This window comes from Archocentrus centrarchus, chromosome 11 (assembly GCF_007364275.1).
Source record: "Archocentrus centrarchus isolate MPI-CPG fArcCen1 chromosome 11, fArcCen1, whole genome shotgun sequence".
NCBI classification, from domain to species: domain Eukaryota; kingdom Metazoa; phylum Chordata; class Actinopteri; order Cichliformes; family Cichlidae; genus Archocentrus; species Archocentrus centrarchus.
In genome coordinates this window covers 5,268,995-5,296,571 of record NC_044356.1, presented here as the reverse complement: position 1 = coordinate 5,296,571, position 27,577 = coordinate 5,268,995, and the positions used below count along the sequence as shown (strand labels likewise).

Here is a 27,577-nt window from a genome sequence, read left to right as displayed (position 1 = left end):
AGAGAATCATCCTGTCTACAGAGAGTCAAACAATATCAAAAATAAAATATTAGCAAACTGTAATCATGTCCTGACTTCAGTCATAGTCACTCAGCTGCTTAAACATCAATCATCAATCAATCATTTCTGTATCCTGATATGTTTAATCAGTCCTTTCTGCACTAACTGGAAGTCAAACTGCTTTGTTAGTGAAAAAGAAGCTATTACTCTGAGCGCTGCATTTCCTTTCTTTGACCATCAGATGGCAGTGTTGTGAACTGAATGCTCATCCCAGCAAAAGCCTTGTGGACATGTGGTGCTGAGACCCACGTGCACGCATGAGTGAGCACACACACATTCACAGGAGAGGAGGTGGCGAAACAGCAGAGAGGAGAGAAAATTACTGGAGGAAGGACAGACAGGAGAAAACAGAGGAAACAGCTGGTACACCGTCACCATGTTCTAACCTCAGGGTGCGCTGTGACTGATGGGAAGTTTTCATAAGACAAACACACATGCTGAATGAGGCAAACAGGGCCGTTTCTCACCTAATGCTTTCAGCATGAAGTCTCAGACTGCTTCTTACATGGAACAAGATTTTATTCTTCTCAAAAGAAGCCCAACAATTATTGTTGAAATGAAGTGACAGAAACACAACAAAGGTGAAACAAGGTCTGTCTGGGTTTATTCTGTGAGCCTGATAAAGAAAACAAGACTGATTCTCTCAAGTCTTTAAAAGATGCTCTTAATATAACTAATCTTTTTCATTCATTCAGATGTTATTTCATTTTTGTCAGACAAATGTAACCATCAAGCTCACCTTTAAACATCACATCACTGTACAGTTTCAGTCTTTATGAAATGTGGTATCTACAAGATGGTCGTGAGACCCGCTATGCTAAATGGATTGGAGACTGAGGAAAAGGTAGGAGGCGGAGCTAGAGGCAACTAAAGATGCTGTGGTTTGACAAGGATGGACAAGATTAGGACAGCACTGGTTGGACTCTGCAGGAACAAAGAGGTGAAACGTAATTGATTTGGACACATGCAGAGGTGGGAAACTGGGTATACTGGGAGAAGGATGTGGAGGAAGACAAAAGACATGTTAAGGGAGGAAGAGATGCACATGTAAAATGTTTCATGTGGGAGATCAATGTTTTCACATTTGGAATACTTAAATCAATATATACAATTATTAATGTGTAAATGTAAATTCAAGCAGGTGCATATATATATATATATATATATATATATATATATATATATATGCATGTATACACATGCGTCTTAGGGTGTCTGAAGTGGTTCATGCACAGATTTGTGTGTCTTTGCGTGTATATTTGAACTGTATGTACACACATGAATGTGTTTCTCCTTCTTGGCTTGGTGACATCCCTGTGACATCATGTGTCCAGTCAGCACTCCACCATGCTAAGCTGGCATCTGTGAGGTAAAGCTCCCTCATGCAAAAAATAAATAGAAACAGGAAGGTGATGTCATCTTGTCGGCTCATGGTAAGAGAGAGCGAATGGCCACAAAACGTCACCCAGCTGTCCTGCAGGAGGTGATGTCACCCCGTTGGCTGCAGTAACTCTCCTTCTCACAGCACAACACACCACAGCTTCTCGTGAGACACAAAGCTCAGGAAAGCATTTCACAGTTCCAGTGTTAAAGCATGACAGAGCCTGCTGATTTTACTGGGATTAGCTAAAAAACAGGAGCATTATTACAAGATGCAGCAAAGCAAAGATCTTCTTTGTTTTGATAAAAGTGTCTTTTTTATTTCACTCAAATTTTCAAAGCTGTACACGTTTCCTGTTTTGTGTTTCCATAATGTGTGAACTCACACACATGCACACGCATGCACACACACACACACACACACACACGCATGCACACACACACACACACACGCATGCACACACACACACACACGCTCACACCAGTATTTTTGTCAAAGTTAACGACCCTGTTTTTCATGACAACAACGACTAAATAACAACTAAATAAAAACTACCTAAAAAGGATAAAAACGATGACAAAATTAATCGACACTTTTGTCAACGAATGAAAACGAGACAAAAATGCTTGGCGGGGACAAAATCCAATCAGAACTGATTTCATTTTGTGACAGGGCGGGACAAGTTGGGAAAACATCCAATCAAACGCACAGTTGCACAAACTTGATCTAAACCCAGGAAGGCCACACTAGCCTGTGAATGTTTCAGGCCTGCTCATCAATAGTTTATTGTTATGCTCAATAAACAAGGTGAGGTAAATAAAGATGTTGTTTTAATAAATGTTTAATTTTGTGTGTGTATAATGACTAATTCAAGGGAACTGAAGAAAAAGCATTTACATTTTACACCCTTTATATTTTAGTCGACTGATCGACTATAGATTTAGTCGACTATATTCTTACAATAATTCGTCTACTAAAAGTAGACTAAAAGTATTCGGATGACTAAATTATGACTAAAACTAAATCAAAATTTGTTGTCAAAATTAATACTGGCACACACACACACACACACACACACACACACACACACGCGCCTTTCATGGGAATCTGGAATATTTGACTGACTTGAACTTGAAGTCCCGTCAGTTACGATGGTGCCACATATAAGAACATGTATAAAAGGTCCCAAAGCAGCGCTGCAGCACATGTATTCACGTCCTAAACAGTACAGACAGAAACCATGTCAGGCTCTCGGCCTCTGGGAACGCGGAGCTCCTGACCTGGACTGTTGGCTGTGAAGGATTTAATTTCCCACACGTTTGAAGAACTCTGTCTGACCCTTTTACAAAGCTGTTTTTGATACTTTTAATCCAGTTTTTAAGAAACATTTGAATCTTGTTTGTACTCGGTTGAATTCTCTGTGCGGTGTCACAACACACTGATCAGTGTAAAACATTTAGAGAGTTTAAAGTCAGAGTTTCATCTGTCACAAAGGTGGTTTCCTTTTTTCTGCTGTCACCATAGCAACACAAAACCTGGTCTGGAGTGTTTTATGAGTTTATGATTAAAATCTTCAGGAAACATTTTCATGCCTTCTCTTACAGCATGCTCTAAGTGTGACAGGTTCCCTGCTGAAGACATTTTACATGTGCAGCCTGTAAACACAGCAGAAGGAAGCCATGCAGTAAAATTTGAGCACTACAAAATGTGCCACGCAGTCACAAAGATTTATATGCATCCAGCTGCTGGTGCAGAAAATAAATGCTTTTATGATTGGTTTTAATCTGCTGCCAAGTCTGTTTCACACTGCTGCAATTGTAGCTACTAGAACACAGATTAGAAAATCGATCATTCATTTTTTAGGGCATTTATCACATCCATCCATCTATTCACTTAACATCCTGTTAAGGGTCGCGGGGGGGCTGGAGCCTATCCCAGCTGTCATAGGGCGAGAGGCAGGGTACACCCTGAACAGGTCACCAGCCTGTTGCAGGGCCAACACAGAGGGACAAACAACCTTTCACACTCACATTCACGCTCTCATTCACACCTATGGGCAATTTAGATTAGCCAATTAACCTAACCCCAGTAAGTGCATGTCTTTGGCATGTGGGAGGAAACCAGAGTACCCGGAGGAAACCCACGCAAGCACGGGGAGAACATGCAAACTCCACACAGAGAGAGGGAGAGACCTGGGGCCAAGGTGGAATCGAACCCAGGCCCTCCAGATGGTACTCTAACTGTGAGGCAGCAGTGCTAACCACTACGCCACCGTGCTGCCCGGCATTTATCACAATTATTATTAAATCAGTAAAATTAATTTAGCTTTGGCCAAAGACCGATGCTTTCCACATCTCTGTCATCAGGCTGTAGGCAGTGTCAGAGCTGCAGACGCATGTGCAGCATTAGAAATAAACAGCAGGTGCCTATTCTGCAGCGTCAGTCCTTCAACTGCTATCACCTGTCACCTGTTCCTCGGATAACGCCTGACTGAAGCAGGCTTTCACTCCTTTTGGCCTTTTTGGTGCAGAGGGGGGCGGGGCATTAAGCAGCCCATTTTATGTGCGTTTAGAGACTGAGGCAAAAAAGCCAGAGTTAACAAAGAAAAACGATTACCACCATCACACCCATTATAGCTCAGTATGGTTTGAGACTTTATTGAGCCTGCAATGTCAACTTTTGGAATACACTCCACAGGTAAATATCTAGAAAAATCCAAAACTTTAAAAACTATGAAGAGATCAGACAGTCTGGCAGCTGGAGAGTGCAACACGGGAGGCATAAACACAAGGAAGTGTAATCAGAACACAGATTACAAAATAAAAAAGGAGAAGGTGGTACAGGAACTAATGACAAGAACCCAAATCCATACAAATTAGAAAAAAAAAAAAAAAAAAAATGGAGATTTGCTCCGTTGGTGAGGTCCAGAATTGAGAGGTAAAAAGCCCGGGCTCACGGTCTGCATTTAAGTTCTTTCCAGCAGGTTCCTGTGCACAAAAATAAGGAACACCGCTTCTTTATAGGCACAATAAAAGGCTCTGTCATGTTGAAATACATAAAAGGCTTCTAAAAAAATAAAAATGTTGGAAACACTCTTCTGCTGTGTTTTGCTGGAGATGAGGCCATAAGAAATGGCCCCAGGCCAAATGTATCCAGTCAGGGTTGTCTGCACACTTTAAGCCACATAATTTAATTCAGATGTTACAGATACGATGATTCTCCTAAAAAACAGAGCACCATGTGGGTCACCAGCTGTGATCAAGCATTTTATCCAGTAACTTTCCACTCAGCCACGTGCCTGGAATCGAATTTGACTGCACTGAAGGTTGATGTCCAGTCTCCTCACTGCAGGGGGATAGTGGGAGGGTTCGGGCTCACGCCACAAATGTGTCTTCCTTAATAAAACCAGCCCTCCTCATTACTCAATGTCTGATTGAAATGTCAAACTGCACCAAAGTTACTTTCCAGATGCTTTGGCTTATGCTGAAACTCTGTACCAAAGGCCCGTAGCAAAACCTCAAATCACCGCTGCCCTGCAGCTTCCCCAGCAGACAGCAATTATTTGGAATTAAACCCCATTCACTGTTCAGCCAGCAGCAAGAACAAGGTAGGGTCTGACAAGCTGTCAGCTGGGAATTACACAGAAGAGCTGCCGAGTGAATCTTCTATTCACTGAGCCGTCTTTTATTAACCTTTAGGAATGTTGACTTTAACAAGTGCACTCCTCTTCTGCTGCGTGGCTGCTATAATTTAACATCTCATTCAGGCAGACGGATGAAGGAGGACTTTGACACCTTTCAGGCTCAGGTGTTCAAACTGTTTGAGGTACAACATAACACAAAAGAAATAGCTTTCTAACTAAAAACCAACTAACTCTATGGACAGTAAGTTCAGAATGTTATTATAGAAGCTGTAACCTCAGCATTATAATCTCTAATAGAGTCTGAAGCTTTTCCTAAAGCCTTTTATCTGTAGCACTGTGATGAGCTTTAAATCTTCCACCATCATGGACCGTAAAGCCTGCAATTTAAAGCGAGGCAAGGAGAGACTGACCTGGGAGCAGCTGATGAGCATTCACAGCAGGATTTAATCACCTAATCATAAACCTCTGAGGAAAAATCCTCAGGATGAGCATATGTTCCATTTATCTGATGGAGCCCACTTTGATTTTTGGCATAAATACAAGAAGAACATTTTATTTTGTATTTTTGTATAAGCAGAGAATATGTTTACTCTCTGTAGACCCTCCATCCACAGACTCTATGACAGCTGCGTGCTGAGGTTTCTCTCCAAGGCTGCTCTGCAGTGACTGAAACACCCAGCAGAATAACTGCAAAACAAAATCCTGGAGTGTGTATCTCTCCCACACGACCCTAAAATGAGAGTTCTGTGAGGCTCGATTGTTTCCGTGAGCAAAATGTCACCTTATGAACGAGACTTAATGAGGCTGAGGATATCTCCTGTCTGAGACGAACATTACCTGACAGAATGAAGAATATACCAGAAACGAAGGCGAGGATAGTGCGCTGTGGCCTGATGTGCCCGATGTTGCTGATGACAAAGGCGGTGAAGACAAAGAGCAGGGAGACCATCGGAAAGGGAGTGGCAGTCCGGACCATTTCTGAAGGCAAGAGGAAGGAGGATTAGAAGCAGAAGGAACGTATGAGGAATAAACATGATGAAAACTTCAAATTCATGAAACTTGAAAACCTTTGGAAATGTTCCAGTAAATCAAGAATAATTTGAAATGTTACCAAATTATTTCCTGAGTTAAAATTATGGCTCCAGGCAAATTAATTATGAGACACATTAAAATCAGCTGGAGTTTTTCATACTGAGCAGAATGCTTGATTAAAAAATATTTATCTAAAGCCCAAAAACACCTAATTCAGATTTTTGGTGCTGCACACTATGACAACATCGTGACTTTATGTTTGGTATATTTGAAATGATCAAAGGTATATGAGCCTCATTTATTCTTTGCTATACATCAAATCCTTTAGTCAGAACAGTGGAAAATCTGCCCCATGGTTGTTGTAAACACAGCTGTAACTCTGATGCAGGCGAACAGTTTTCCATAAAACTATCAAATACATTTAAGTAACTAGAGCTAATATCCCAGTTTCACTGTTTGCTGTCAAATTCTGTCTCGTGCTCCTCAAGATAATTATTTGATATCGCCTTTGTAAACATTTTGTATCTCAGCTTTGCAGATTTCTTGTCATTTGTCTATGAAAATGGACTAGCTCTTATATAGCACTTCCTTAAAGCAGGTACTGGTAGCTTTGGCACTGTGTGCAGGTGCCAAGTCCTGTTGGAAAATGAAATCTGCATCTCCATAAATTTGGTCAGCAGCAGGAAGCATGAAGTGCTCTAAAACTTCCTGGTAGACGGCCGTGTTGACCTTGGACCTCAGAAAACACAGTGGACCAACACCAGCAGATGACATGGCACCCCAAACCATCAGTGACTGTGGAAACTTCACACTGGACCTCAGCCAGCGTGGACTCTGTGCCTCTCCTCTCTTCCACCAGACTCTGGGACCTTGGTTTCCAAAGGAAATGCAACATTGACTTTGATCAGAGAACATAACTGTGGAGCACTCAGCAGCAGTCCAGTCCTTTTTGTCTTTAGTCCAGGCGAGACGCTTCTGACGCTGTCTCTGTTCAAGAGTGACTCAACACGAGGACTGCGACAGCTGAAACCCATGTCTGCATACGTCTGTGCTGGTGGTTCTTGAAGCTCTGACTCCAGCTGCAGTCCACTCTTTGTGAATCTCCCCACATTTTTGAATGGCTTTTGTTCCACAGTCCTCTCCAGGGTGCAGTTATCCCTGTTGTTGTACACTTTTTTCTACCACATCTTTTCCTTCCCTTCACCTCTCTATTAATGTGCTTGGACACAGAGCTCTGTGAACAGCAGCCTCTTTACCAATGACCTTTGTGTCTCGCCCTCCTTGTGCGAGGTGTCAAAGGTCGTCTTTTGGACAACTGTCAAGTCAGCAGTCTTCCCCATGATTGTGTAGCCTACAGAACTAGACAGAGAGCATTTAAAGGCCTTTGCAGGTGTTTGAGTTAATTAGCTGATTAGAGTGTGGCACCAGGTGTCTTCAATATTGAACCTTTTCACAATATTCTAATTTTCTGAGATACTGAATTTGGGGTTTTCATTAGTTGTCAGTTATAATCATCAAAATTAAAGGAAATAAATATTTGAAATATATCAGTCTGTGTGTAATGAATGAATATAATATACAAGTTTCACTTTTTGAATGGAATTACTGAAATAAATCAACTTTTTCATGATATTCTAATTTTATGACCAGCACCTGTAAACTAAGTGCTTTTATTGTGTAACATTTACACACATTCATCTTCCATATTCAACACTTGCATCGGAGAGCAACTTGGGGTTCAGTATCTTGCCCAAGGATACTTTGGCAAGCAGCCTGGAGCAGCCAGGAATCAAACCGCCAACCTTCTGATTAGTAGGTGACCTGCTCTACCTCCTGAGCCACAGCCACTCGTCTACAGCTTCTTAGTCACCCAGTTCATGGTAGTCTTTGGAGTTGAAGGCAAATGGACTCCCTTTAACGTTCGTGGGGATCAGCTGTCGTCTGGAAGGCTTTTTCAGTTTGGAAAACTGGCTCCTTGGAGGTGGTCCTGAGAGTCGCTGACCCACCCTGTCATCATGCAAGTTGTTAAGGGTTGCGTGATCAGGGTCACATCCAAAGCCAGCACCACATCCCGGTGCACTTCAGAACACACCATCAGATCAAAACTGGTTCATCCCAAGGACAAAACAACTAAACACCAGCTGAACAACATTGCTGTGCAATGCAGTGAGGAGTATTCAGACATAGGACAGCCAGTTTCATCAGGAGCTGTACATCTACACTCAAAGCAGAAAGGACGTCTTTGGACATGCTGATGCTCACACTTTGGACATAGAAGAGAGGGGTAAATGAGACTGTTGTTGCCAGCTTCCATGTGTATTATATGTATTATAGGTCAGGTGTAGCTGTTGCAGTAGTGTTGCTTGGGCACCGGGGGCACATGTTTTAGATTGGGTATTTGCCCTGTGGAAGCCATTAGGAGCACAGGTGTAGGGAATTAGATCCAGAATTGGAGCCACGGTCTTTTTGATCTCATTTGTTTCTTTTAATCGTGCACTCAGTTTTTGTAGGTGTTTTTAAGATTTACATGATAAATAATGTGTTTGACATGTGGACCTCACCTTTTTCACCACACGATAGAAAGAACTTAGTTGTTAAGTGGTTGTTTGGTCTTTGGGTTACCACTCTATTATGTTGAAAAACTGCACTTTAATGGATGGATATGGAAAATCAGCACTGCTCCGTGGACTGTTCCAGCTGATTATGTTAATTGGATGCAGATAAGTGAACATCAAGGTGAAATCAATGCTGAGGAATCTCAGAAGGATTATAGTTGTTGCAAGCTGTGTGGAAGAGATTGGCCTTCTCAAAACTAGGATATTGGTAAATCCTATATATCCTATCCACAGCTTTAAATAAAGGCTTTGGCAGCAAATTATTATTAAAATGAGTGATGTGAAAAGAAATGCATCCTTCTGGTCAGAGTGAAGCGGATAATGAAGTGCTCAATTTAATTAATAAGTGTTGAATCCAGTAAAAGACCAGCCCAGCTCACATCAAACGGAAATCATTTTCAGGATAAAGAAACTTTACACATTAACAGGAAATTCACCACCTGATGCTTTCAAGCTGAAATGTGTCTGAGGTGCAAATATGAAAAGTTTTTAAACTGAGTGCAGAAACAGAAGAGTCACTGAAACCATTAACACCAGAGGATGAAATGTTGAAACAAAATGAATGGTCAGAAACTCAAATGCACAGTAAAAAAGAGACGATTCAGAAAATGGAAACATGGCTATTTGATGTCAAAGACCAGAACAAAGACAACGGTAATGATGACAATACTGATGACGGTGATGACAATGAATGTGGTGATGATAAAAATGATGCTGTGCTCAATGATGCTTTGCTAAATTTAAGTGTGAGCATTGATGACAGTGGACCAGATGACCATTTCCAGGGTTGGTGGTAAAACATGAGCTGGAGGCTCAGGAGGAGCAAATAAGACAAATAAAGGAATTACTCAGATTACAAAGTCTTATGTACAGAGTTCAAGAGCTCATTCAGATGGTATGAATTCATATTTGGAAAATGCAAAACATAAACCTCTTATCAGCTCCTCTGCCACTGAATCTGTTCCACAAAGCAGCAGTTTGATCGTCCACCTACAGGAGGAAACACGACTGCAGTGCCAGTGGAAGCACATCCCAGACAACCTGGTTTACAATGAGTTGGACCAACAGCTCATACTCTCAGTATCACACCAAGTATGCTTCAAGGATTTCAGTCAGTGTTTCATACCACACATCACGAGCAGGAGTCACAGTGACACGGGGCAACCAAATGCTGATCAAAGCAATTTTCTTGAGCTCATGAAATGCCAAAATTACATTATAGCTTTGTTACTGCAGCGACAGTCTTAATTATCAGTGCCTCCAGGAGACATCCCCGTCTTTGATGGGGAGCCTCCTGAGAACAGCACAGTCATCAGAACATTTGAGCACAGTGTTGAAAGAAAGGCTGCCAGTACTGTGGATTCTTCATATTTCTTGGAGCAGTACACCAGGGGATAACCTCAAGAACTGATCAAGAGCTGTCAACACATGCCACCTGATAGAGGATCTCAAAGAGCGAAGATGCTTTTACTACGACACTTTGGAAATGAGCAGAAAAGAGCCCCTGCATACGGAGAAAACACTTGGTTGGCTGATGGTACTAAAGCCTTGCAGGTTTTTACTTTATTTCTGTGTGTGTGCTGTAATGCCATAGAGGACACTGGTTATCTGTCTGAAATGAATATACCATTCAACATGTGCGCCATAATCCTGAAGTTTCCATATAAGTTAAGGGAGAAATGGAGAAACACTGTTTAACACAGCTGTCACGCAGGTTTCAGCGCTGCTGCTGATTTTATTAAAAGACAAGTGTGTCTTATTTCCAATCCAGTTTCTGGAAGCATTCAGGATATCGCTATTTTTCCACCAAAGAATAAAAGTGTAAATAAAGCTTCCCAGAGAAGAAAGCGGCTGCTGTTAATTCTGGATATGCAAGCCAAATAAAAATAAAGGGAAATCTGCCTGAAGCCAAGTAAGGTCTCATAGATTGGAGGCCTGCCCCAACATGAAAAGAAAGAGAAACTTGACTTTGTTCAAAGAGAAAAGTGTTTTGGATGCTGGATATAAGCAAAGACTCATGTCGAGTCGTGTAACTTGAAACGTTGCATATCTGCTCAAAAGAAGAGGAAAATAAGTTGGATGCACAAATGAACAGTCATACAGTTTCTTCTGCAACATGTGGGCACGTAGGGGCCCGAGTGCAAGGCTGCATTTTGTACAGGAACTGCTGATGAAGCAATACAACCATGACAGAAGTCAAGAGAGGAAAAGCCTGAAATGTCCAGAGAAAGTCTTGAATTCAGTTCAAATCATCAATGGACATTATTGTTTGACATCACCTTTCAGAGACAATAATGTTACCATGCCCACTAACATCATCGTGCTGAGCAAAGGGCCCTCACCTAAAATGTTGAAGAGGCCTAAATCTATTTGTTTGTCTGTTTTTACCATGCTGTGATAAATAAAGGTAATGCAGAGAGAGTGCCAGAAAACCAGCTAGAAGGAGAAAAAAGAAAGGTGCGCTATACACCATGGCACGCATCATCCAAAAAAGCAAACCTTGAGGGTGGTATTTGACTGTGGTGCAAGTTTCAAAGGGGTCTCACTCAACACTCAGCTGCTCCAGGAACTGACCTGAATTCCTCGATTGGAGTTCTTACCAGGTTTTGTCAGGACCCCATAGCAGTGACGACTGATATCAATGTGTCACCAAGTCAAGGTTTCAAAACAGGATGTAGACTTTGTTTTCTTTGGAGGCCAAATGATGACACAACATCTTACTGAGTGCAGAGTGACTCTCCGTTTATCTGGTAGGATCTCATCACCCAGCTGTGCTCGCTTTGCCCTACAAAGGACTGCTGAGGATAAGAGAGTCAGGAGCAAGTCTACTAGCTTTAGTGGGCTAGGTGACTGAAGAAGCTCAGCACATTCAGCATGGCAAGATGTATTAAACCCAAAGACTTTGGACAGCTCATAAATGAACATGGTTATGGCACAGTTTCATACCTGAGGCTACAAAATGACAATGGAAAGATCCAACTATCCTTTGTCTCAGGGAAGGCATGAGTTGCCCGATTAAAGAGTGACAATCCCAGGATGGAACTTCCAGCTGCTGTGCTGGCAGTACGAGCTGACAGGAAGCTGAAATCAGAGCCGGAAACTTCAACCTTTTGGACAGACAGTACAACAGTACTGAGTAATGAGACAAAGCACGTTCACACTTTTGTGGCTAACAGGATGTCAGTTATAAGAGAAGCCACTGCCATGTCACAATGGAGGTATATTGATATGATGCAGAACTCTGCTGATGAGGCATCCTGTGGTGTGAAAGCTGAGGATCTTCTCTAGTGCAGCAGATGGATTCACAGCCCAGATTTTAGTTTCAAGAATGAAAATGAATGGCCCGTTAATGCTGCAGATTCTGTATCTATCAGCGGTGATGACTCAGAGGTTAAAGGAGAGGCTGCAGTGAATGCAGAAGCCATTAAAGAGACACAGAATGCCACGTACCAGTGGACAATCTGTTTCTCTCCATGGAAAAGTTGTTTGCTTTCTACAGGTATGAAAGCTGTTGCAGTTGTTGAGTCAGAAAAGAAAAGAACTAAAGGCTTCTGTGTCCAGTAGAAAACTGGGTATAACTCAATAAAGAACAAAGTTAAAAAGGAGATGAAAAGTTTTAAAGCCACACTGGGCGGTGTTTATCCTCTGATACTGAAAATACAGAGCGCCATTATTAAGTACTGCCAGTTTGAAAGGTTTGGTGATGAAATATCTGCCTTGAAACGAGGAACAGGAGTAAAAAAAAAGGTAGTCATCTTTTCAAGCTTGATCCAGTAATGGAAAATGGATTTTTGAGAGTTGGAGGGAGGCTCGATAAAGAGGCCATACCTGATGATATGAAACGCCCAGTGATTCTTCATAAAGACCAGCATGTCTCCACTCAGATTTTACATCACATTCATGAGCAATCAGGACACTGTCTCAACTTCACCAGCACTATTAGATTATTAGTGCAAATGCTGCTGCAGAAATGCAGTAAAATGATCTCTTCTTGTGTTATAAGGAAGAAGGGAAAGCTTGGTGAATAAAAGATGGCAGATTGGCCCAATTGAAAGACTTCAACCAGACCTCCCACCATTTACAAATGTGGGGGTTTGCCAACACTATGGTATATAATCTTTGTGTTCTCTTTGTTGGTGTGTGCAGAAGATCATTGGCTCTCTCTGTCACCCAGATGGCTCGAGAAGCGTCTGTTTTGATATTGTCTTTTTGTAAAAATCTTTGTATATGCATTAAGACTGTGTCTGCAAAGGATTTCTTCAAACACAACATTATGGCATCAAGATCAAGAAACAACATATATAAAACATATAAACAGTTTGTCTTTAGTGCTGTCAGAAATTTTCAGGTATCAGAAATTTTCAGTGTACATAAGCATAACCTGTCTGCTGGAGCTCGCTCACCACTAAGTTGAGTAAGGTCTATGATTTATTCAGTAACCTCTCCCACTGAGCCGCTGCAGTGTTATGACTCGTGCATGTACCTGAGGACATTTATCTAGCATTAAACAGAGCGCGTGTCTCCCCCCTGGTGTCTTTAACAACACTGGGTGTGTGCTTTACTTCAAAGAGCAAACTGCAGAGGGCCGGTTCATAGTGTCAACATCTTAAATCATTAAAGAGCTCAAAGACAAAAAAGCTAAGTGAGGATCTTTGTTGAGCTCGCAGAAATAATTCACTGATTGACTGCGGAAGAAAAATCAGTGCTGTTTGAAATTAAATATGATACTTACAGGGTCCAGAAACTTTTGATACAACTTTGGTGCAAATAACTCATGTGAAACGTATTTAATTTTCTTTAAATTCATCAGAATCCTACAAAAGGTTGTAGGTAAAAAAATCATGTCAGTAAACATGCAAAGATGCCTGGAGTGTTTGTTGGCAGGTGAGGACAGGCTTGGCAGCCAGTGGTACCTGAGCCCTATTGAGTTCAATCTGTCCACAAGTACAAGAGCGACAGAGCAACACTGAAGCTTTTCTTTCATTTTGGAAAATGATTTTAGTCTAATTCTCTATTTATTGGCACCCAAAAAGTGACTGTTCAGCTGACAGTCGTCTGCACATCCTCCTGGGAAACCTGAGGCTTTGCATAAAGGTGGGGGGGTCCCAGAACAGAGCCATGCCAGCAAAATCTAAATGAAAGAAACACCAGTGTCCTTCTGACTCCCAACCTTTCAATCATTATGTTTTCATTAGCTCATGCTACACATGCTTCATATTTTTTTTACACATCGCTAACTTACATGGAACAGATATTTGAACTGAAAAACGTGTTTATGTCTAAAATTAGTAGAAAAATCTAAAGTAAAATGTTACTCAGTCAGTAGCCTAATCTTTTATGTCTGTGTGGGTGATGCAGAGCTTACACAAACCAATCACTGAGGTAGTTCAGTCATGTAAAATGTATTCATTCTTTTAATACTTTCATACTTTTGGACTACTGTAATAATCTCTACTCAAGCACATCCCATTTTTACCACAGCACTCTGACTGTACGCATTAGATATTAAATTCATTTAATTACATTTACACGGCCTCACTCCTACATGCGTCACAGATTTACTGGGGTCGTATGTCCTGAGCCGCTGCCGCGTTTCTCAGGTCAAACTGTTCGAACATCCCTGCAGCTCATCTCGTTACAAAAGGATAGATTTCTGTCCGAGTGCCTCAAGCTTTAAAATCTGTATCCTGAACAGCTCCACACCTCTGAGCATAAACCTGCAGTCAAAGTGACCTGGCAGGGGATCGAGTCCTGCACATCCTTGGATACGTACCTTCTCCAAAACATTACAGTGCATACGCAGACAGAAAATTTTAAAATCTAAATACACATGAAAAATGACAAACGCATCATCAGTAAAGGACAAATATATTCATTCATTTATTTAATCTGTCATATTATTCAGTGCTTGTTTACGTTTTATTTGTTGTTGCTGTGTTATCGGCGTGCTGATTGTGAGCTGTTCTGAGCCACAATGTTTAATGATGTTGTTGTTCCAGTCTTTGCACAGTGAAGCTCATGGTGCAGCAAAAACAATAAACTGTGTTAAAAATGAAAGTTAATGCATGCGCTGGCCTGTAAGATCAGAACTTCTGATCTTACGTGCTTCAGCTGTTTATTATATGCATGAAGCTTTTCTTCCTCTAACAAATGTTTTATTCTTTGAGCTTCATTCTCTTTAATCAGGATGCTCAGTCTTTGCCATTTTATTTCTTTTTAATCAGAGCCACAGAGAGCCTGTGCAAAGACTGTTTCTCACTCAACAAAACATGTTCTGAGTGAGTCAGAGAATCAGCAAGAAAGTGTAACCATGAGCTGATGTGACCGTCAGAGAGATAAAGTATAGGTTTAAAAGAAGGTAAAAGCTTTGACATTTCAAATGAACAGAAGAGTCCATGCATGCATGAAAGTGACTTACTGAGTATGTTGGCTGTGTTCTCTGTCGTGATCTCTATCTCTGGCTCTGTGAAATATTCTGATGCCACACATCTGCCCTTCTCTGGTCCTGGGGGAGACAAATGACAAAGAAAGAAGGAAGAGAGAAAAGCAAAGGCATGAGCGGGTGGCAGGCTTGGACTTTGGGTCGCAGACAATTGTGGAATTATGTGCATGCAGAAATAAAAACAGGATAAACAAAGTAAGAAGAGAAAGGGCAGACAGCCAGACTGAGACAGAGCGACAGCGGAGACAACGAGATTCAGAAAGGACAAATGAAATGAGAGGTGAAAGAAAAGCGAGAGATGGTTAAAGCAAACAGAAACGGGGAGGCAGAGAATGAAAGGAGAGAAAAAGTGAAGTAGAGGCAGAGACAGATGGAGGTCAGGAGGTTCAGGAGAAAACAAGGTCTGAGCAGAGAGAGAGAGGAGCTGAATGCAGACACAATGATTAACCTCAAACTGTAGCCACAGAGAGGACACACACACGCAACACACACAAAAATCTGTGTGTGTGTGTGTGTGTGTGTATTATATATATATATATATATATATATATATATATATATATATATATATATATAATACACACACAAAAATCTGTGTGTGTGTGTGTGTGTGTGTATTATATATATATATATATATATATATATATATATATTTATATATATATATATATATGAAAATATCCCAGAAAATGATGCACAACTGTGCAGACAAATGTGATGGCTCTGCTCCCTCTCTCACCCACACGCTCTCTTCCAAATGCTGCGGGCGTTTTCCCTCCTCTGACCTTTTGTACCAGGCGTCAGACAACAGGGAAACACAAACATGGCCACCTCCCCAGAGCAACACCATCATGACCCGAAACACACAGACAGCTTCTGCAATAAGGACAGCTATTTGTGTCTGCCGTGTCCTCCCTGCTGGTGTGTGTGTAGAAAACACCTTTTTTAATCTTTCAGCTCGAAAACAAAGCAAAATCCACCCGCGGGCGACGTCCTCACTCATTCATAATGTGTGGTTTATATATTTTTAAAAGTTCTGTCTTTAGCTACAAATCATCCAACGTCTGATCTCATGTTTGGATTCTTATCTAAGACGGGTGATGGTAATTCAAACAGTTTCAAACACACAGTGAGGCGCTGCCACACTGGCTGCTCAGTTTGAGGATCAAACTATCAAAACACTCAAAATTTCTCAATGCTTCAGATGCCTGTTCCACCCTTTTTAAGAGCCAGCCCACATTTGAACAGGTTTCAGACCTGAGCATTAACATCCCGGTGGTCCAAGCTAAGAATCAGGCCCCTCCCATACCCACTGATGTCAGCTGCTCCAACTTTGGACCCCCCAAAAACTCTGTGGTGCTAAAAGCTGGCACTGGCATCAGTACAGGCAGTAGTTAAGAGGAGGATCTTTGTGTCTGACACAGAATTCACTGCAGTATGGGGAACTTCTTGTGCACCTTTTCTGCATATATGGTAAAAATGTCTGAAATGTAACAGAGCACAGCTCTGCAGCATCAGATAATGATTCTTTCATCCCTGCTGAGTCAACACACATGTAGACATTTGTTCTCCTGTCATCTGTTTTTGCTGCTCCAGACTGGGTGCAGCACCGTCTGTGGGAGAGGGGTGTAGGTCTGCAGCAGTCAGGACACATTTCATGTTCTGCTGTTATCATTAACAGCTGACATGCATTTTTCATCCTTGACCACAACAAAAATGACAAAGCAAAATTTATTTGAATCAACAGTAGATGCATAATGGACAGAAAGTTAATATTTTGTGTTTCACCATAAATTATCATTTGATCCGTTCCATTTCAGTCCGTAACCATCTTTGGACTGAAGTGGATGCTGAATTACTGTCAAAGCTCAGAGTGGATTCAGAGAGTAAGCTCAATGATCTCAGGCTTACTCAAACCTTTATTTAACCAGGCACACAGATTAAGAACACGTTCTTATTTACAACTGTGGCCTGGGAAGGGCAAAGCCTTTCGGAGGAGAAAAGGAGAGTATCATTACATATAAGTAAACATGCACACACACACACAAAAAAAACATATTACAGTGTTAAACAGAAACATACACAAGATTACAAAGAAATAAGACAAATGGTCTCTCTGATGAGGTGAACTTTAACTGTAACAGCTGCTAGTCTCAGACTGAAGGTGCTCCCTTTGCACAGTTTGATGAATCTGCACCATCATTTCTTCACAGGTTTGTGTACAAGAATATTAATCTTGGCTAAACAGGAACTTTGGTTTGGGGTGTTGTTACAGCCCCAGCAGGGCCTGCTGATTTTTTTTGTTACCTAATGGGCGTGGCTTGTGCTCTCCCACCTTAGGTGCCGCCCCTGTACTTACAGCCAGAGCGAGGAGCACTCAGGTACCAGAGAGAGCCTCTGTGCTCATTCGTGCTCTGTGGAGAGGAGGGTGTTTTTGGTGACACTCTCTGTGGGCTCAGTGACTAACTTCTGTGTTTGTTGTTTCCTTTTGAAGGTGAGAGCGGCCTGTCCGTCTCTTTTAGTTACCGATAATAAAAACCTTTTACTTGAACAGTTTTGTCTCCCTTTTGTTGACATGGACACTCTTTGCTACTCCTCAAACCCTCTGAACTTTCTAGGCTTATGTAACAGGTGTAACAGTTGAAATTACTGGCCTCAAGTTATCTTTAACCTGACAAACTTTATTATGCAACACAGAAAAGCACAGTAAAAGACTTTGACTGAACTGAGCCGATAAAGTGATTTTTATGGTGGAACTGGTACCGACCTGCCACGAAGCAGACCCTCCACAGGCCGGAGTGCAGCGCCATCTTGACCTCGGTGGTCTGGTTCTGCTGCAGCACGATTCCCTCCTCCATCAGCAGCCAGTAGTCTGTCGACACAGCGACACCCACCAGCAGCAGACCGCAGGCCCCGAACACCGACGAGAGCAGCGTCAGAGCCCTCGTACTGAATGAACTCATCTGAGGAGAAAGGAGACGTAATCACAGTGATCAGTGCTGCTTGTGATAAATACAGCAGGGCTCAGCGTGCAGTGAGATAAGGAGGAGAAAACTGAATTAATTTGCTGGATTAAATGAATTCATCAAAGAGGGAAGAAAAATGAGGAATAGAGCAGATTAGAGTTTATTTATCTAAGGATTTGAGTGGTGTCAGATTGAAATAAATGTGGAAGAGAAGCGATGACAGGCGGGCAGACAAAGTGATTAATTTCATTGATTTTTCGTGCTAAAATATGCAGATGCAGCGCAGGAGTGCAGGGAGTCGTGCATACGCGAGTGAGCCGTGACTTTAATCCTTCTTGACTTTCATTGAGTGCAGCTGTTAAATATGGATGCACGCATGAACAACTTTGGAATAAATGAACCGTTTTCCTGAACAGCACAAACTGTTACCATAGATACCAACATGAAACTTTACATCAAGCATCGATTCAACAAAAATATTCAGCTTTACGAAGCTGTGTGCTCAAATACACAAATGTACCGTTCTCTATGGAAATGTGTGATAATCTGCATAATTATCATGAATAATAAATGTGTTTTAAAATTCATTGTGCTGAAATATTAAAGTCATATTTTTACACAGGAGATTTGAAAATGTCTTTCACTCCATAAATCAGATGTCAGTATTAAAAATATTAACAAATCAGGCTGAATTATATATGAATATACACTAATAATCATAAATGTCCAACAAAGTGAATGCTGTTAAAATAAATAAATGCTAACATGTCACAGACAGGTGTTTTTAGACAGCACACTGATGTTTCAAGACATTTCACACGATTTTACAAAAGAATATGGAGGTAATGATATTCAAAACCAGCTTAAAAAGCAATCCTGAACATTAAAAGAAAGCTTTCTTTAGTTTGCTCTAAGCTGAAGAAGAGCCTGATGTAAGAAACGATGCACTGAAAGCTTCTGATCTCAGAAAATAAAGGTTAAAGAAAAAACTGGCAGAATGACACAAAGGAAATGAGGAAAAGTTTCCTGTGCTGATAACAAATCATCTCCTGCAAGGCAGAGATTACAAAAATCACCTGGAGAAGACTGAGGGAGGACACTGATGTCCACAGCATTTATTAAATTAGGTCTGTGTATGAATCAAATATGAATTCACTCAACAATCAGTCAGAATATTTTAAAGTTAATATCCTGAATATGAACTCTGTTAAATCAGGATGGAAAAAAAATATCTCAAAACAAAAAACAACAACAACAAAAAAAACACTAAAACTGTAAAACTGCACATTTTGTAATGCTTTGGTAAACAATGCTGAATTAATCAATTTTCTGTAAAAGGGCAAAATTATGAATGATGACCTTTTGGGTTCCTTTGAAGAATAATATAATAACTTTGGCAGCCATCACTCTGACGACTCCTGTCAGGTCTGTGAGGAACATGCAGTGCAGGCTGGCAGCCACTAGGTGGCAGAAACGCCGCCTCTGCCGCTTCAGCTGTTGACAAGCTGAGAAACATCCTCCTCTCATGTACACACACACACACACACACACACACACACACACACACACACACACACACACACACACACACACACACACTCACACAGAGTCAAAATGGAGGTCACATTCAGCATGCTGTGGACTGAGGCAGCGGGTGTGAAGCCCCCCCCCCACCCCCAAAATAAAAAATCTGAAACCTTCTCTGACGTCTGTCTTTACGTCAGTTACTTTTACATGAGCATAAATTAGAGAAATAACCCACTTGTCTCTGCTGAAAACATGCATAAATTTATACTAATTGGCAGGTCACCTGCCGTTCAGCTCACCTGCAGCACGCTCAGTGCCAGCTGCTCATTAAAGCTCAGAGGGAATCATGGTAATGCAGTTCAGTAATTGCACTGGACAAAATGGTTGCAGCACTGTGGCAGAAGATACACATGCATGCACAGCTGAGCTGTGGCAACACACAAATTAGTGAATGATGATGAGATCAATATTAAAGTGAATGTGAAGGAATCACACACTACGATTGTTTTCTCCTTTTCTTTGTGTCATGAAATCTTGTAAGGACAGAGATTAGCACACCTGTTACAGCAAGAATGATCATCTACGCTTGATGTTTATCTTTCCACATTTTCAGTTCACTCCCTTTCAGCGGTGAGATTCTGCACTTCCTCACAGTAACTCCGGGCAGGTATCTAATCTGAGCCTCTCACAGAGGAAAGCAGAAGATGCTCCACTGAGCCTGACCCTTTTAGGCCTCCACAAAATACTGACCCCTCACCTAATATAGGGACCTAGTCCAAGTCAACCCTTCACATAAACCCCTCACTGTGCCTGGTGCAGCTTTTTATTTAACCTGTCTTGGATACCTTATGCTGTGCAGATCCATCTGTCCATCCATTTTCTTCCGCTTAGCTGGGGTTGAGTCACGGGGGCAGCAGCCTAAGCAGGCTAAGCCTAAGCCCAGACCTCTCTCCCCCGCCACCTCTACCAGCTCATCCGGAGGGACACCAAGGTGTTCCCAGGCCAACCGAGAGATATAACCTCTCCAGCATCTCCTGGGTCTGCCCTGGGGACTCCTCCCAGTAGGACTTGCCAGGAGCACCTCACCCAAGAGGCACCCAGGAGTCATCCTAGTCAGTTGCCTGAGCCACCTCAACTGGCTCCTTTCCATGTGGAGAAGCAGCAGTTCTACTTTGAGCCCCTCCTGAATGGCTGCGCTCCTCACCCCATCTCTAAGTGAGAGGCCAGCCACCCTTTGGAGGAAGCTCATTTCTGCCGCTTGTATGGTGGCCTCCAGCTCGCAGTGGAACGGTTCGCAGGCGAGTGTGAAGCGGCTGGCATGAGAATCAGCACCTCTAAGTCTCAGGCCATGGTCCTCAGCTGGAAAAGGGTGGAGTTCCCACTCCGGCTCAGGGACTTGCTGCCCCAGGTGGAGGAGTTTAAGTATCTCGGGGTTTTGTTCACGAGTGACGGGAGAAGGGAACGGGAGATCGACAGACAGATCGAGGCTGTGTCTGCAGTGATGCACCGGTCTGTTCTGGTGAAGAGGGAGCTGAGCGTGAAAGCGAAGCTGTCGATTTACCGGTCACTCTACGTCCCTACGCTCACCTGTGGTCATGAACTTTGGGTAGTGACTGAAAGAATGAGATCACGAATACAAGCAGCAGAAATGAGCTATGCAAATCAAAAAAGATTAAACAATGAGAAACTGAGGATCCTTCTGGAAATAAAATGCTTCTGTATTCGGTCATCTATTTTTTTTTAATCACCTCTGTTGATTCTTTCCATGTGATCTATACACACATTTTACAGCTGCTCTCTGTAATGTAGACCGTAAATTCCCAGTCTAAACCCGACTTTAGTGCTTCAGCATGGAATTATTGGCTTTATTGCTCTGAAGCAGCACATGAAACACAGAAATTAGGAACATTTTGACTGGAATATCTCCATTAGTGTCAGAGCAACCTTTTCAAGTAGGTAGGTTTTTTAAAAAAATATAAATTTAATCTTAGATTTCACCATCGCACAGAGAACACAAGTCAACCTGCTGAGCTGAACTCAGGAGAAACTCCAGCAGCTCCAGCCCTGCAGGTCCAACTTCCAACATGAAAAACGCTCCAGTGGTCTAAAAGAAGTTGTCTCCATTTTAACAAAAAATTACATTTCATATAAAAAGCAGACACATTTTTACATTGCCTTGTTTGAAGAGGATATTTATGGCTGCACTGAATGTTTTCTTGCATTACTATTAATAAATAACACTGAAAATAGGGTGCTAAAGGAGCTATGCTGACTTTTATGATGTTGTTTATGAGGGGATGCTGAGAAGAGAGAAGCTGATAAGAGACCAGCCAAGAACAAAATTAAGTCAGGAGACAAGATCAGAACTGAAGAGATAGGAAGCAAGAGGGAGAGTGAGGCGTGACATCATCACTCAAGTAAGACGGTGCAGAGCACATTCAGCAATGTCAGAGAAGAGCCGCTCACTGAAGCATGACTCAGCCATTACAAATATTTGATATGGTCAAACATTCATCATCAGAAGCCCCCTGCAAAGATGATGTCAGGCACGCATGTATATCACGGTGTACGTGCGAGTGTGCACATGCAAACAAACAGGAAACTTGAAGAAGAGCGTTTGAAAAGAAGGAGAGTTTCAGTCTCTAAACTTTAATAAAAACTAGTTTAGCTTTCTGGTAAGAACTCAGCCAAGGACCAAACAAAAGGCTCAAATGCCTAAACTTGTGAACAGGTTATGAATTTTTAAAGGTTGTATGAGTGGTAGACAGTAAAACCTGTACTCAGTACTCAGCACACGTTTCCAGAATATACAAAATCTGCAGCCACACATACACTCACAGAGTTTTGCACCTCATTGCCAAAAGTATTCACTTACTTATCTGGTTCAGGTGTTCCAGTCACTTCCACAGGTGTATAAACCAGCACCTCGGCATGCAGACTGCTTCTACAGACATCAGTGAAAGAATGAGTCGCTTTCAGGAGCTCAGTGAACTCCAGCGTGGTACCGTGATAGGATGATACCTGTGCAACAAGTCCAGTCACTGCTAAATATTCCACAGTCAGCTGTTAGTGGGATTATAACAAAGTGGAAGAGATTGGGAAGGACAGCAGTTCAACCATGAAGTGGCCACGTAAAATCACAGAATGGGGTCAGTGGATGCTGAGGGTCATAGTGCACAGAGGTCATCAACTTTCTGCAGAGTCAGTCACTACAGACCTCCAACCTTCATGTGACCTTCAGATCAGCTCAAGAACAGTGAGAGCTTCATGGGATGGGTTTCCATGGCAGCTGCATCCAAGCATACCAAGACATTTGGGACAGTTTGATGCTCCAACTCTGTGGAACAGTTTGGGGATGGCCCCTTCCTGTTCCAACATGACTGCACACCACTGATCAAAGCAGCTCCATAAAGACATGGATGAGCCAGTTTGGTGTGGAAGAACTTGACTGGCCTGCACAGAGTCCTGACCTCAGCCTGATAGAACACCTTTGGGATGGATTAGAGCGGAGACTGTGAGCCAGGCCTTCTCTCCAACATCAGTGTCTGACCTCACAGATGTGCTTCTGGAAGAATGGACAGAAATTCCCATAAACACTCCTAAACCTGTGGAAAGTCTTCCCAGAGGAGCTGAAGCTGTTATAGCTGCAAAGGGTGGGCCCACATCATATTAAACCCTCTGGATTAAGACTGATGTTACTCAGGTTCATGTGTGAGTGAAGGCAGACGAGCGAATACTTCTGGAAATATAACGTACCTTGCCTTGTAGTAAAAATGAAAAGCAAAGAGAATGCAGTGACTTTTCCCTCTGCACAGTCAAATAAGATGTCACTGAAGACACTTTCAGAGATGTCACTGCCTCACAAAGTCACATCCTCTGAATAAGACAAAGGTGATTTGTGCTCATGTAAATAAGCATCAGTCTTAGTGCTGCAAATGTCAGGCTCAACACGAGAGGCAATCAAGCGTTCAGCACTGCTGACTCAAAGAACACAAATCCATCCACCGCTTAGACCAGAAGAGACACAGTGGAGTACCTGCAGAACTCAGATAACTGTCTCACTCTGTGGGCTTTCTGATTAGTTCATTCAGGCTTTTTTGCATTCTGCTGATGAAACACACATAGTGACTGGAGGCAGTGCAGTACAGATGGAAAAAGTTGTTGTCATAATGATCCTAAAAGTCTAAAATGTTCAGGTTTGCATATGAATGAAACATCTGTCAGACGAAGAAATCTGGAACACAGAAAAGTTTTTGTTTGCCTTCGTTGGGTGTTTGATTGTTTCCCTGTAAACTGTGTTTCTTCATTTGGGGGAATTAATGAATGCTATGAAAATTATTGCTTGTGTTATTAATAGAAGTTTTTGGCTCCAAACTGTAAATAAAAGATGAAAGTACTCACTGTTATATCACCCACTAGTCTGTGGTCTGAACTTTAGCTTCATGGCCTCTGATTTGTGGCCACACTTCATATTTGGATAAGAAGCTGGAATGCTAAATTATCAGCTAACACTAGCAATTTTGATTAACATCCATATACAACATGTGTGCAACACCTGGAGACAGATACCTGCTTAGCACCTTAGCTAGTGCTAAGCAACAGACTAATGAAATACTAGAATTTATTTCACTACAAAACTAGACCACAAACTTCTCAGATCAGCTGCTAGTAGGCTATAATTACACACATATTGAATCATATTATTTGTATTCGTTAAGGACTCCAGCACTACAGTCACTGCCAAGAGGTCCACTTCAGTGATTAGAGTTAGCAGAGGCAAAGCATAGACCGGTAAGTGTTACAGCTCACAGACTGTGTCTAAACATGGGACATACCCACAGTCACATTTGGACATTTCCTGCTTGGTGTTTTGAAACCAGATGCAGTGAGCAGTGGCTGGATCTCACTGAGACCATGAGCTCATCAGAGTGTTTACTGAGGTCATGAGTCAAGTGAGGACTGTTTTGTTTCCCCCAGTCTGACTTCTTATTGCTTTTACAGCAGCTGCCCCCTGATGATGATTAGAAGAAATTCAGGTTTAAGACACTTTGACTTCACTTTTCAGACCCGGGAGCTGCATCCATCTTCACTGTAAAGTATGAGTGGCAGCCTCCTGTGTAAGCAACTGTCAGTTAAATGTGCATATTAAGGAACATTTTATGCCCTAATAAAATTTAAATGGGCGAGCTTTAAATAAAATGTATCCCCCACACAGTTGTTATAAAGGGAGAATTATAACATTTTAACATGGCCTTGATTTCTTCTGTGGTCAGTGGCCACTGAAGGAACTGCGGTTTTTGGCACAATAGATTCTTTATTCGTAAATATATTCGTTTTACTTTATTCATTTATTTACTGTAAAAATAATTACTTCCTTTGTACACATTGAAAAAAGTAATTAACTTCGGAGTATCTATTTTAATATATTGTTCCTTATATGGAGCACCGTATTAAATATAGCATTTACATTTTTCTATCCTTATATTTTCTGTCAAACATATTTATATTGTAAATGAGCATCTGCACAAAGATCAATTTTTTTTTATTGATTCTGAACCAATTCTGAACTGATTGGTGGAGCTTATGCTTATCTGTAAATGACTTTTCTTTTCAACTGTAGCTTTAAAACACCAGAGAGACAGAAGCCTGAAGAAATGTGGGTTTGGAGGACAAGAACTGCTGGGTCAGTGCATAAATGTTTCGGATAGTTATAGTCTCTCACACACACACACACACACACACACACACACACACACACACACACACACACACACACACACACACACACACACACACACACACACACACACACACACACACACACACACACACACAGTACCAGGCCTGTGTTTGCTGAGATAGCAGACAACAAATGGGCTGGGATGAGGTTCTCTTTGTAGTTTAAGCCTTGAGAATACAACCACAATTCCCAGGCTCCACCATGCTGCTAACTAACTATGCGTGTGCAGGGACAATCCAGGAGCAGAGGCGATGTAATGAATTACAGATGAACAGAGAAGTGGTGCTAAGAAACAAACAGTCTGAGATAATGATGTGGGAAAGAAGGACTGATGGGAAAGTGGGAAGAGAAAAGTGGTAGATGAGGATAAGGGAACATAATAAAGGTGAGGGCAGAGGATAAAAGGTGGAGGGGGAGAAAGAAGGAGGACAGATGGGAAATGGATGGGTTAAGTAAGGAATGAGAGGAGGAGAGGTGAAGAAAGGCAGCAATTAAAGAGAGTTTAATAGGAAGGGAACTTTTAAAAAAGTGGAACATCGTAAAGGAAGGAAGAAGAGACGGATAAAAAAGGAGAGAGAAAATGTTTGATGGAGAAAAGGAGCAGGGAAAAGGTCAAATAAATGAAGTGGTTAGAGAAGGATTGGTCAAAAAGTGTAAAAGAAAGGGGAAAAACTGCAGAACACATTTTTAAGGTGAGATTTATTTCAGTGTGTACAGATTGTAACAATGTTTCCATGTAAACAATTTTGTTTTATATGACTGCAAATGAGAATGGCAATAATGCATTAAAAATAGAAGCATTTCATTAATTTGCATTCTTTGTCATGTTAGCAGCAACACTTGCCTTTTCTAAAGTGTGTGTGTGTGTGTGTGTGGTGTATGCCATGTTTATAATAATAATAATTATAATAATTATAATGATAATACAATATAATTTTTGTTTCTATAAAGTTTCCTTAAAAATAATGCATGAAATCCTTGAAACTGATTTTGAGGCTCTTTCAGGCTTAAAATGTAATTATTAGTGCCAGATGGGAATGCTCTTGTAAATAGTTTAAAATAATTCCGACTTTTTAAAAACCAAGAATGAACAAAGTCATTGTAAACTTGAACTATAATTATAATTTGTGAACCATGGATTATTTGGGAGTATTGTTTTTGTGTGTGAGCAGTGTGGGAGCTGTCCACTACTCTGGTGCTGAAAGCTGCACTCTATTACACTCAGCCAGGCTGCTTCTCCTCTCCTCTGGCAACATTCACTGCCTTTCTTTTAGTCTCATTTTCTCCTTTCCTTGACCACACACAGACAAATTTTCTCTCTATTTCTTTTTGTTGTCAGTGTTGTTTGCTTTCAGCAGCGCTCTGACACGAGCGATTTTATACAGTGAAATGAAATGTTTACACTTTCAGAACGTCCCGTCTTGATTGCTGACTCGGTTTCTGTTGAAGTCATTGTTGTTTGTTCAAACACTTTTGTACCTTCACGTAACAAGAACCTCAGTACTGACTGAACACTGACAGGATCATTGTTGGTTTGCTGTCTGCTAAAGTCAATATTTTTTTCCTTAAATGTTAAACTAGTACTACACGAGACCCCTCGTCACCACAGTTTCCAATCCAAGCCATCATACACCCATTCGTGTATATCGTCTTCTCCAGAAGCCAAGCTTTTAAGAGTAATCTAGAGTACAGCAGTGCTGCATTTACCTGCTGAACAGCATTTAAACATGGAAAATACTGACTTCATTATTTGTGCGGTCCCTCGTCTTGTTCTCCTCATCCTAAATGTTGCAGTTTCTAATTGCTTGATTGATTGATCACCTGAAGCAGTGTTAACCTGTCACATGCTCCTTCAGCATATAATCGTAAAGATACACATTCTTCTTTACCAAGCAAACGGTTCCAATATTTCTTTGGACAATTAACATTTTAATTTGAACTTATTATTAATTCCAATTTTCTTGGAAGCTCAGAAGTATCCTCAATGAAGTCCAACTTAATGAATTAGTGTGCCTTACTAATTAAGGCAATAAAACGGGGTTGTCACTGTATGAGTGATAACAAGTTCCCCTTAATCAGGAGCTTTGAAAAATTTGAATTAATTTCTGGAAATAGGCCATTTACTTAATAAGAAGGCCATTGTGCAGCACAGTCTAAGAGATATTTTTTAT

At 41.5% G+C, this 27,577-nt stretch overlaps 1 protein-coding gene across 1 annotated transcript in view; it reads right to left on the bottom strand.

Moving 5' to 3' along the window:
* cacng7a (calcium channel, voltage-dependent, gamma subunit 7a) overlaps positions 1-27,577 on the bottom strand; it is a 46,857-nt gene that overhangs the window by 8,567 nt on the left and 10,713 nt on the right. Inside the window, exons 2-4 of the mRNA XM_030741208.1 lie at positions 17,941-18,136; positions 15,150-15,236; positions 5,922-6,062 (exon numbers count right to left, since the gene is read on the bottom strand). Of these exons, the coding sequence (XP_030597068.1) occupies positions 5,922-6,062; positions 15,150-15,236; positions 17,941-18,136 (424 nt within the window). The remainder of the gene's footprint in view (positions 1-5,921; positions 6,063-15,149; positions 15,237-17,940; positions 18,137-27,577) is intronic.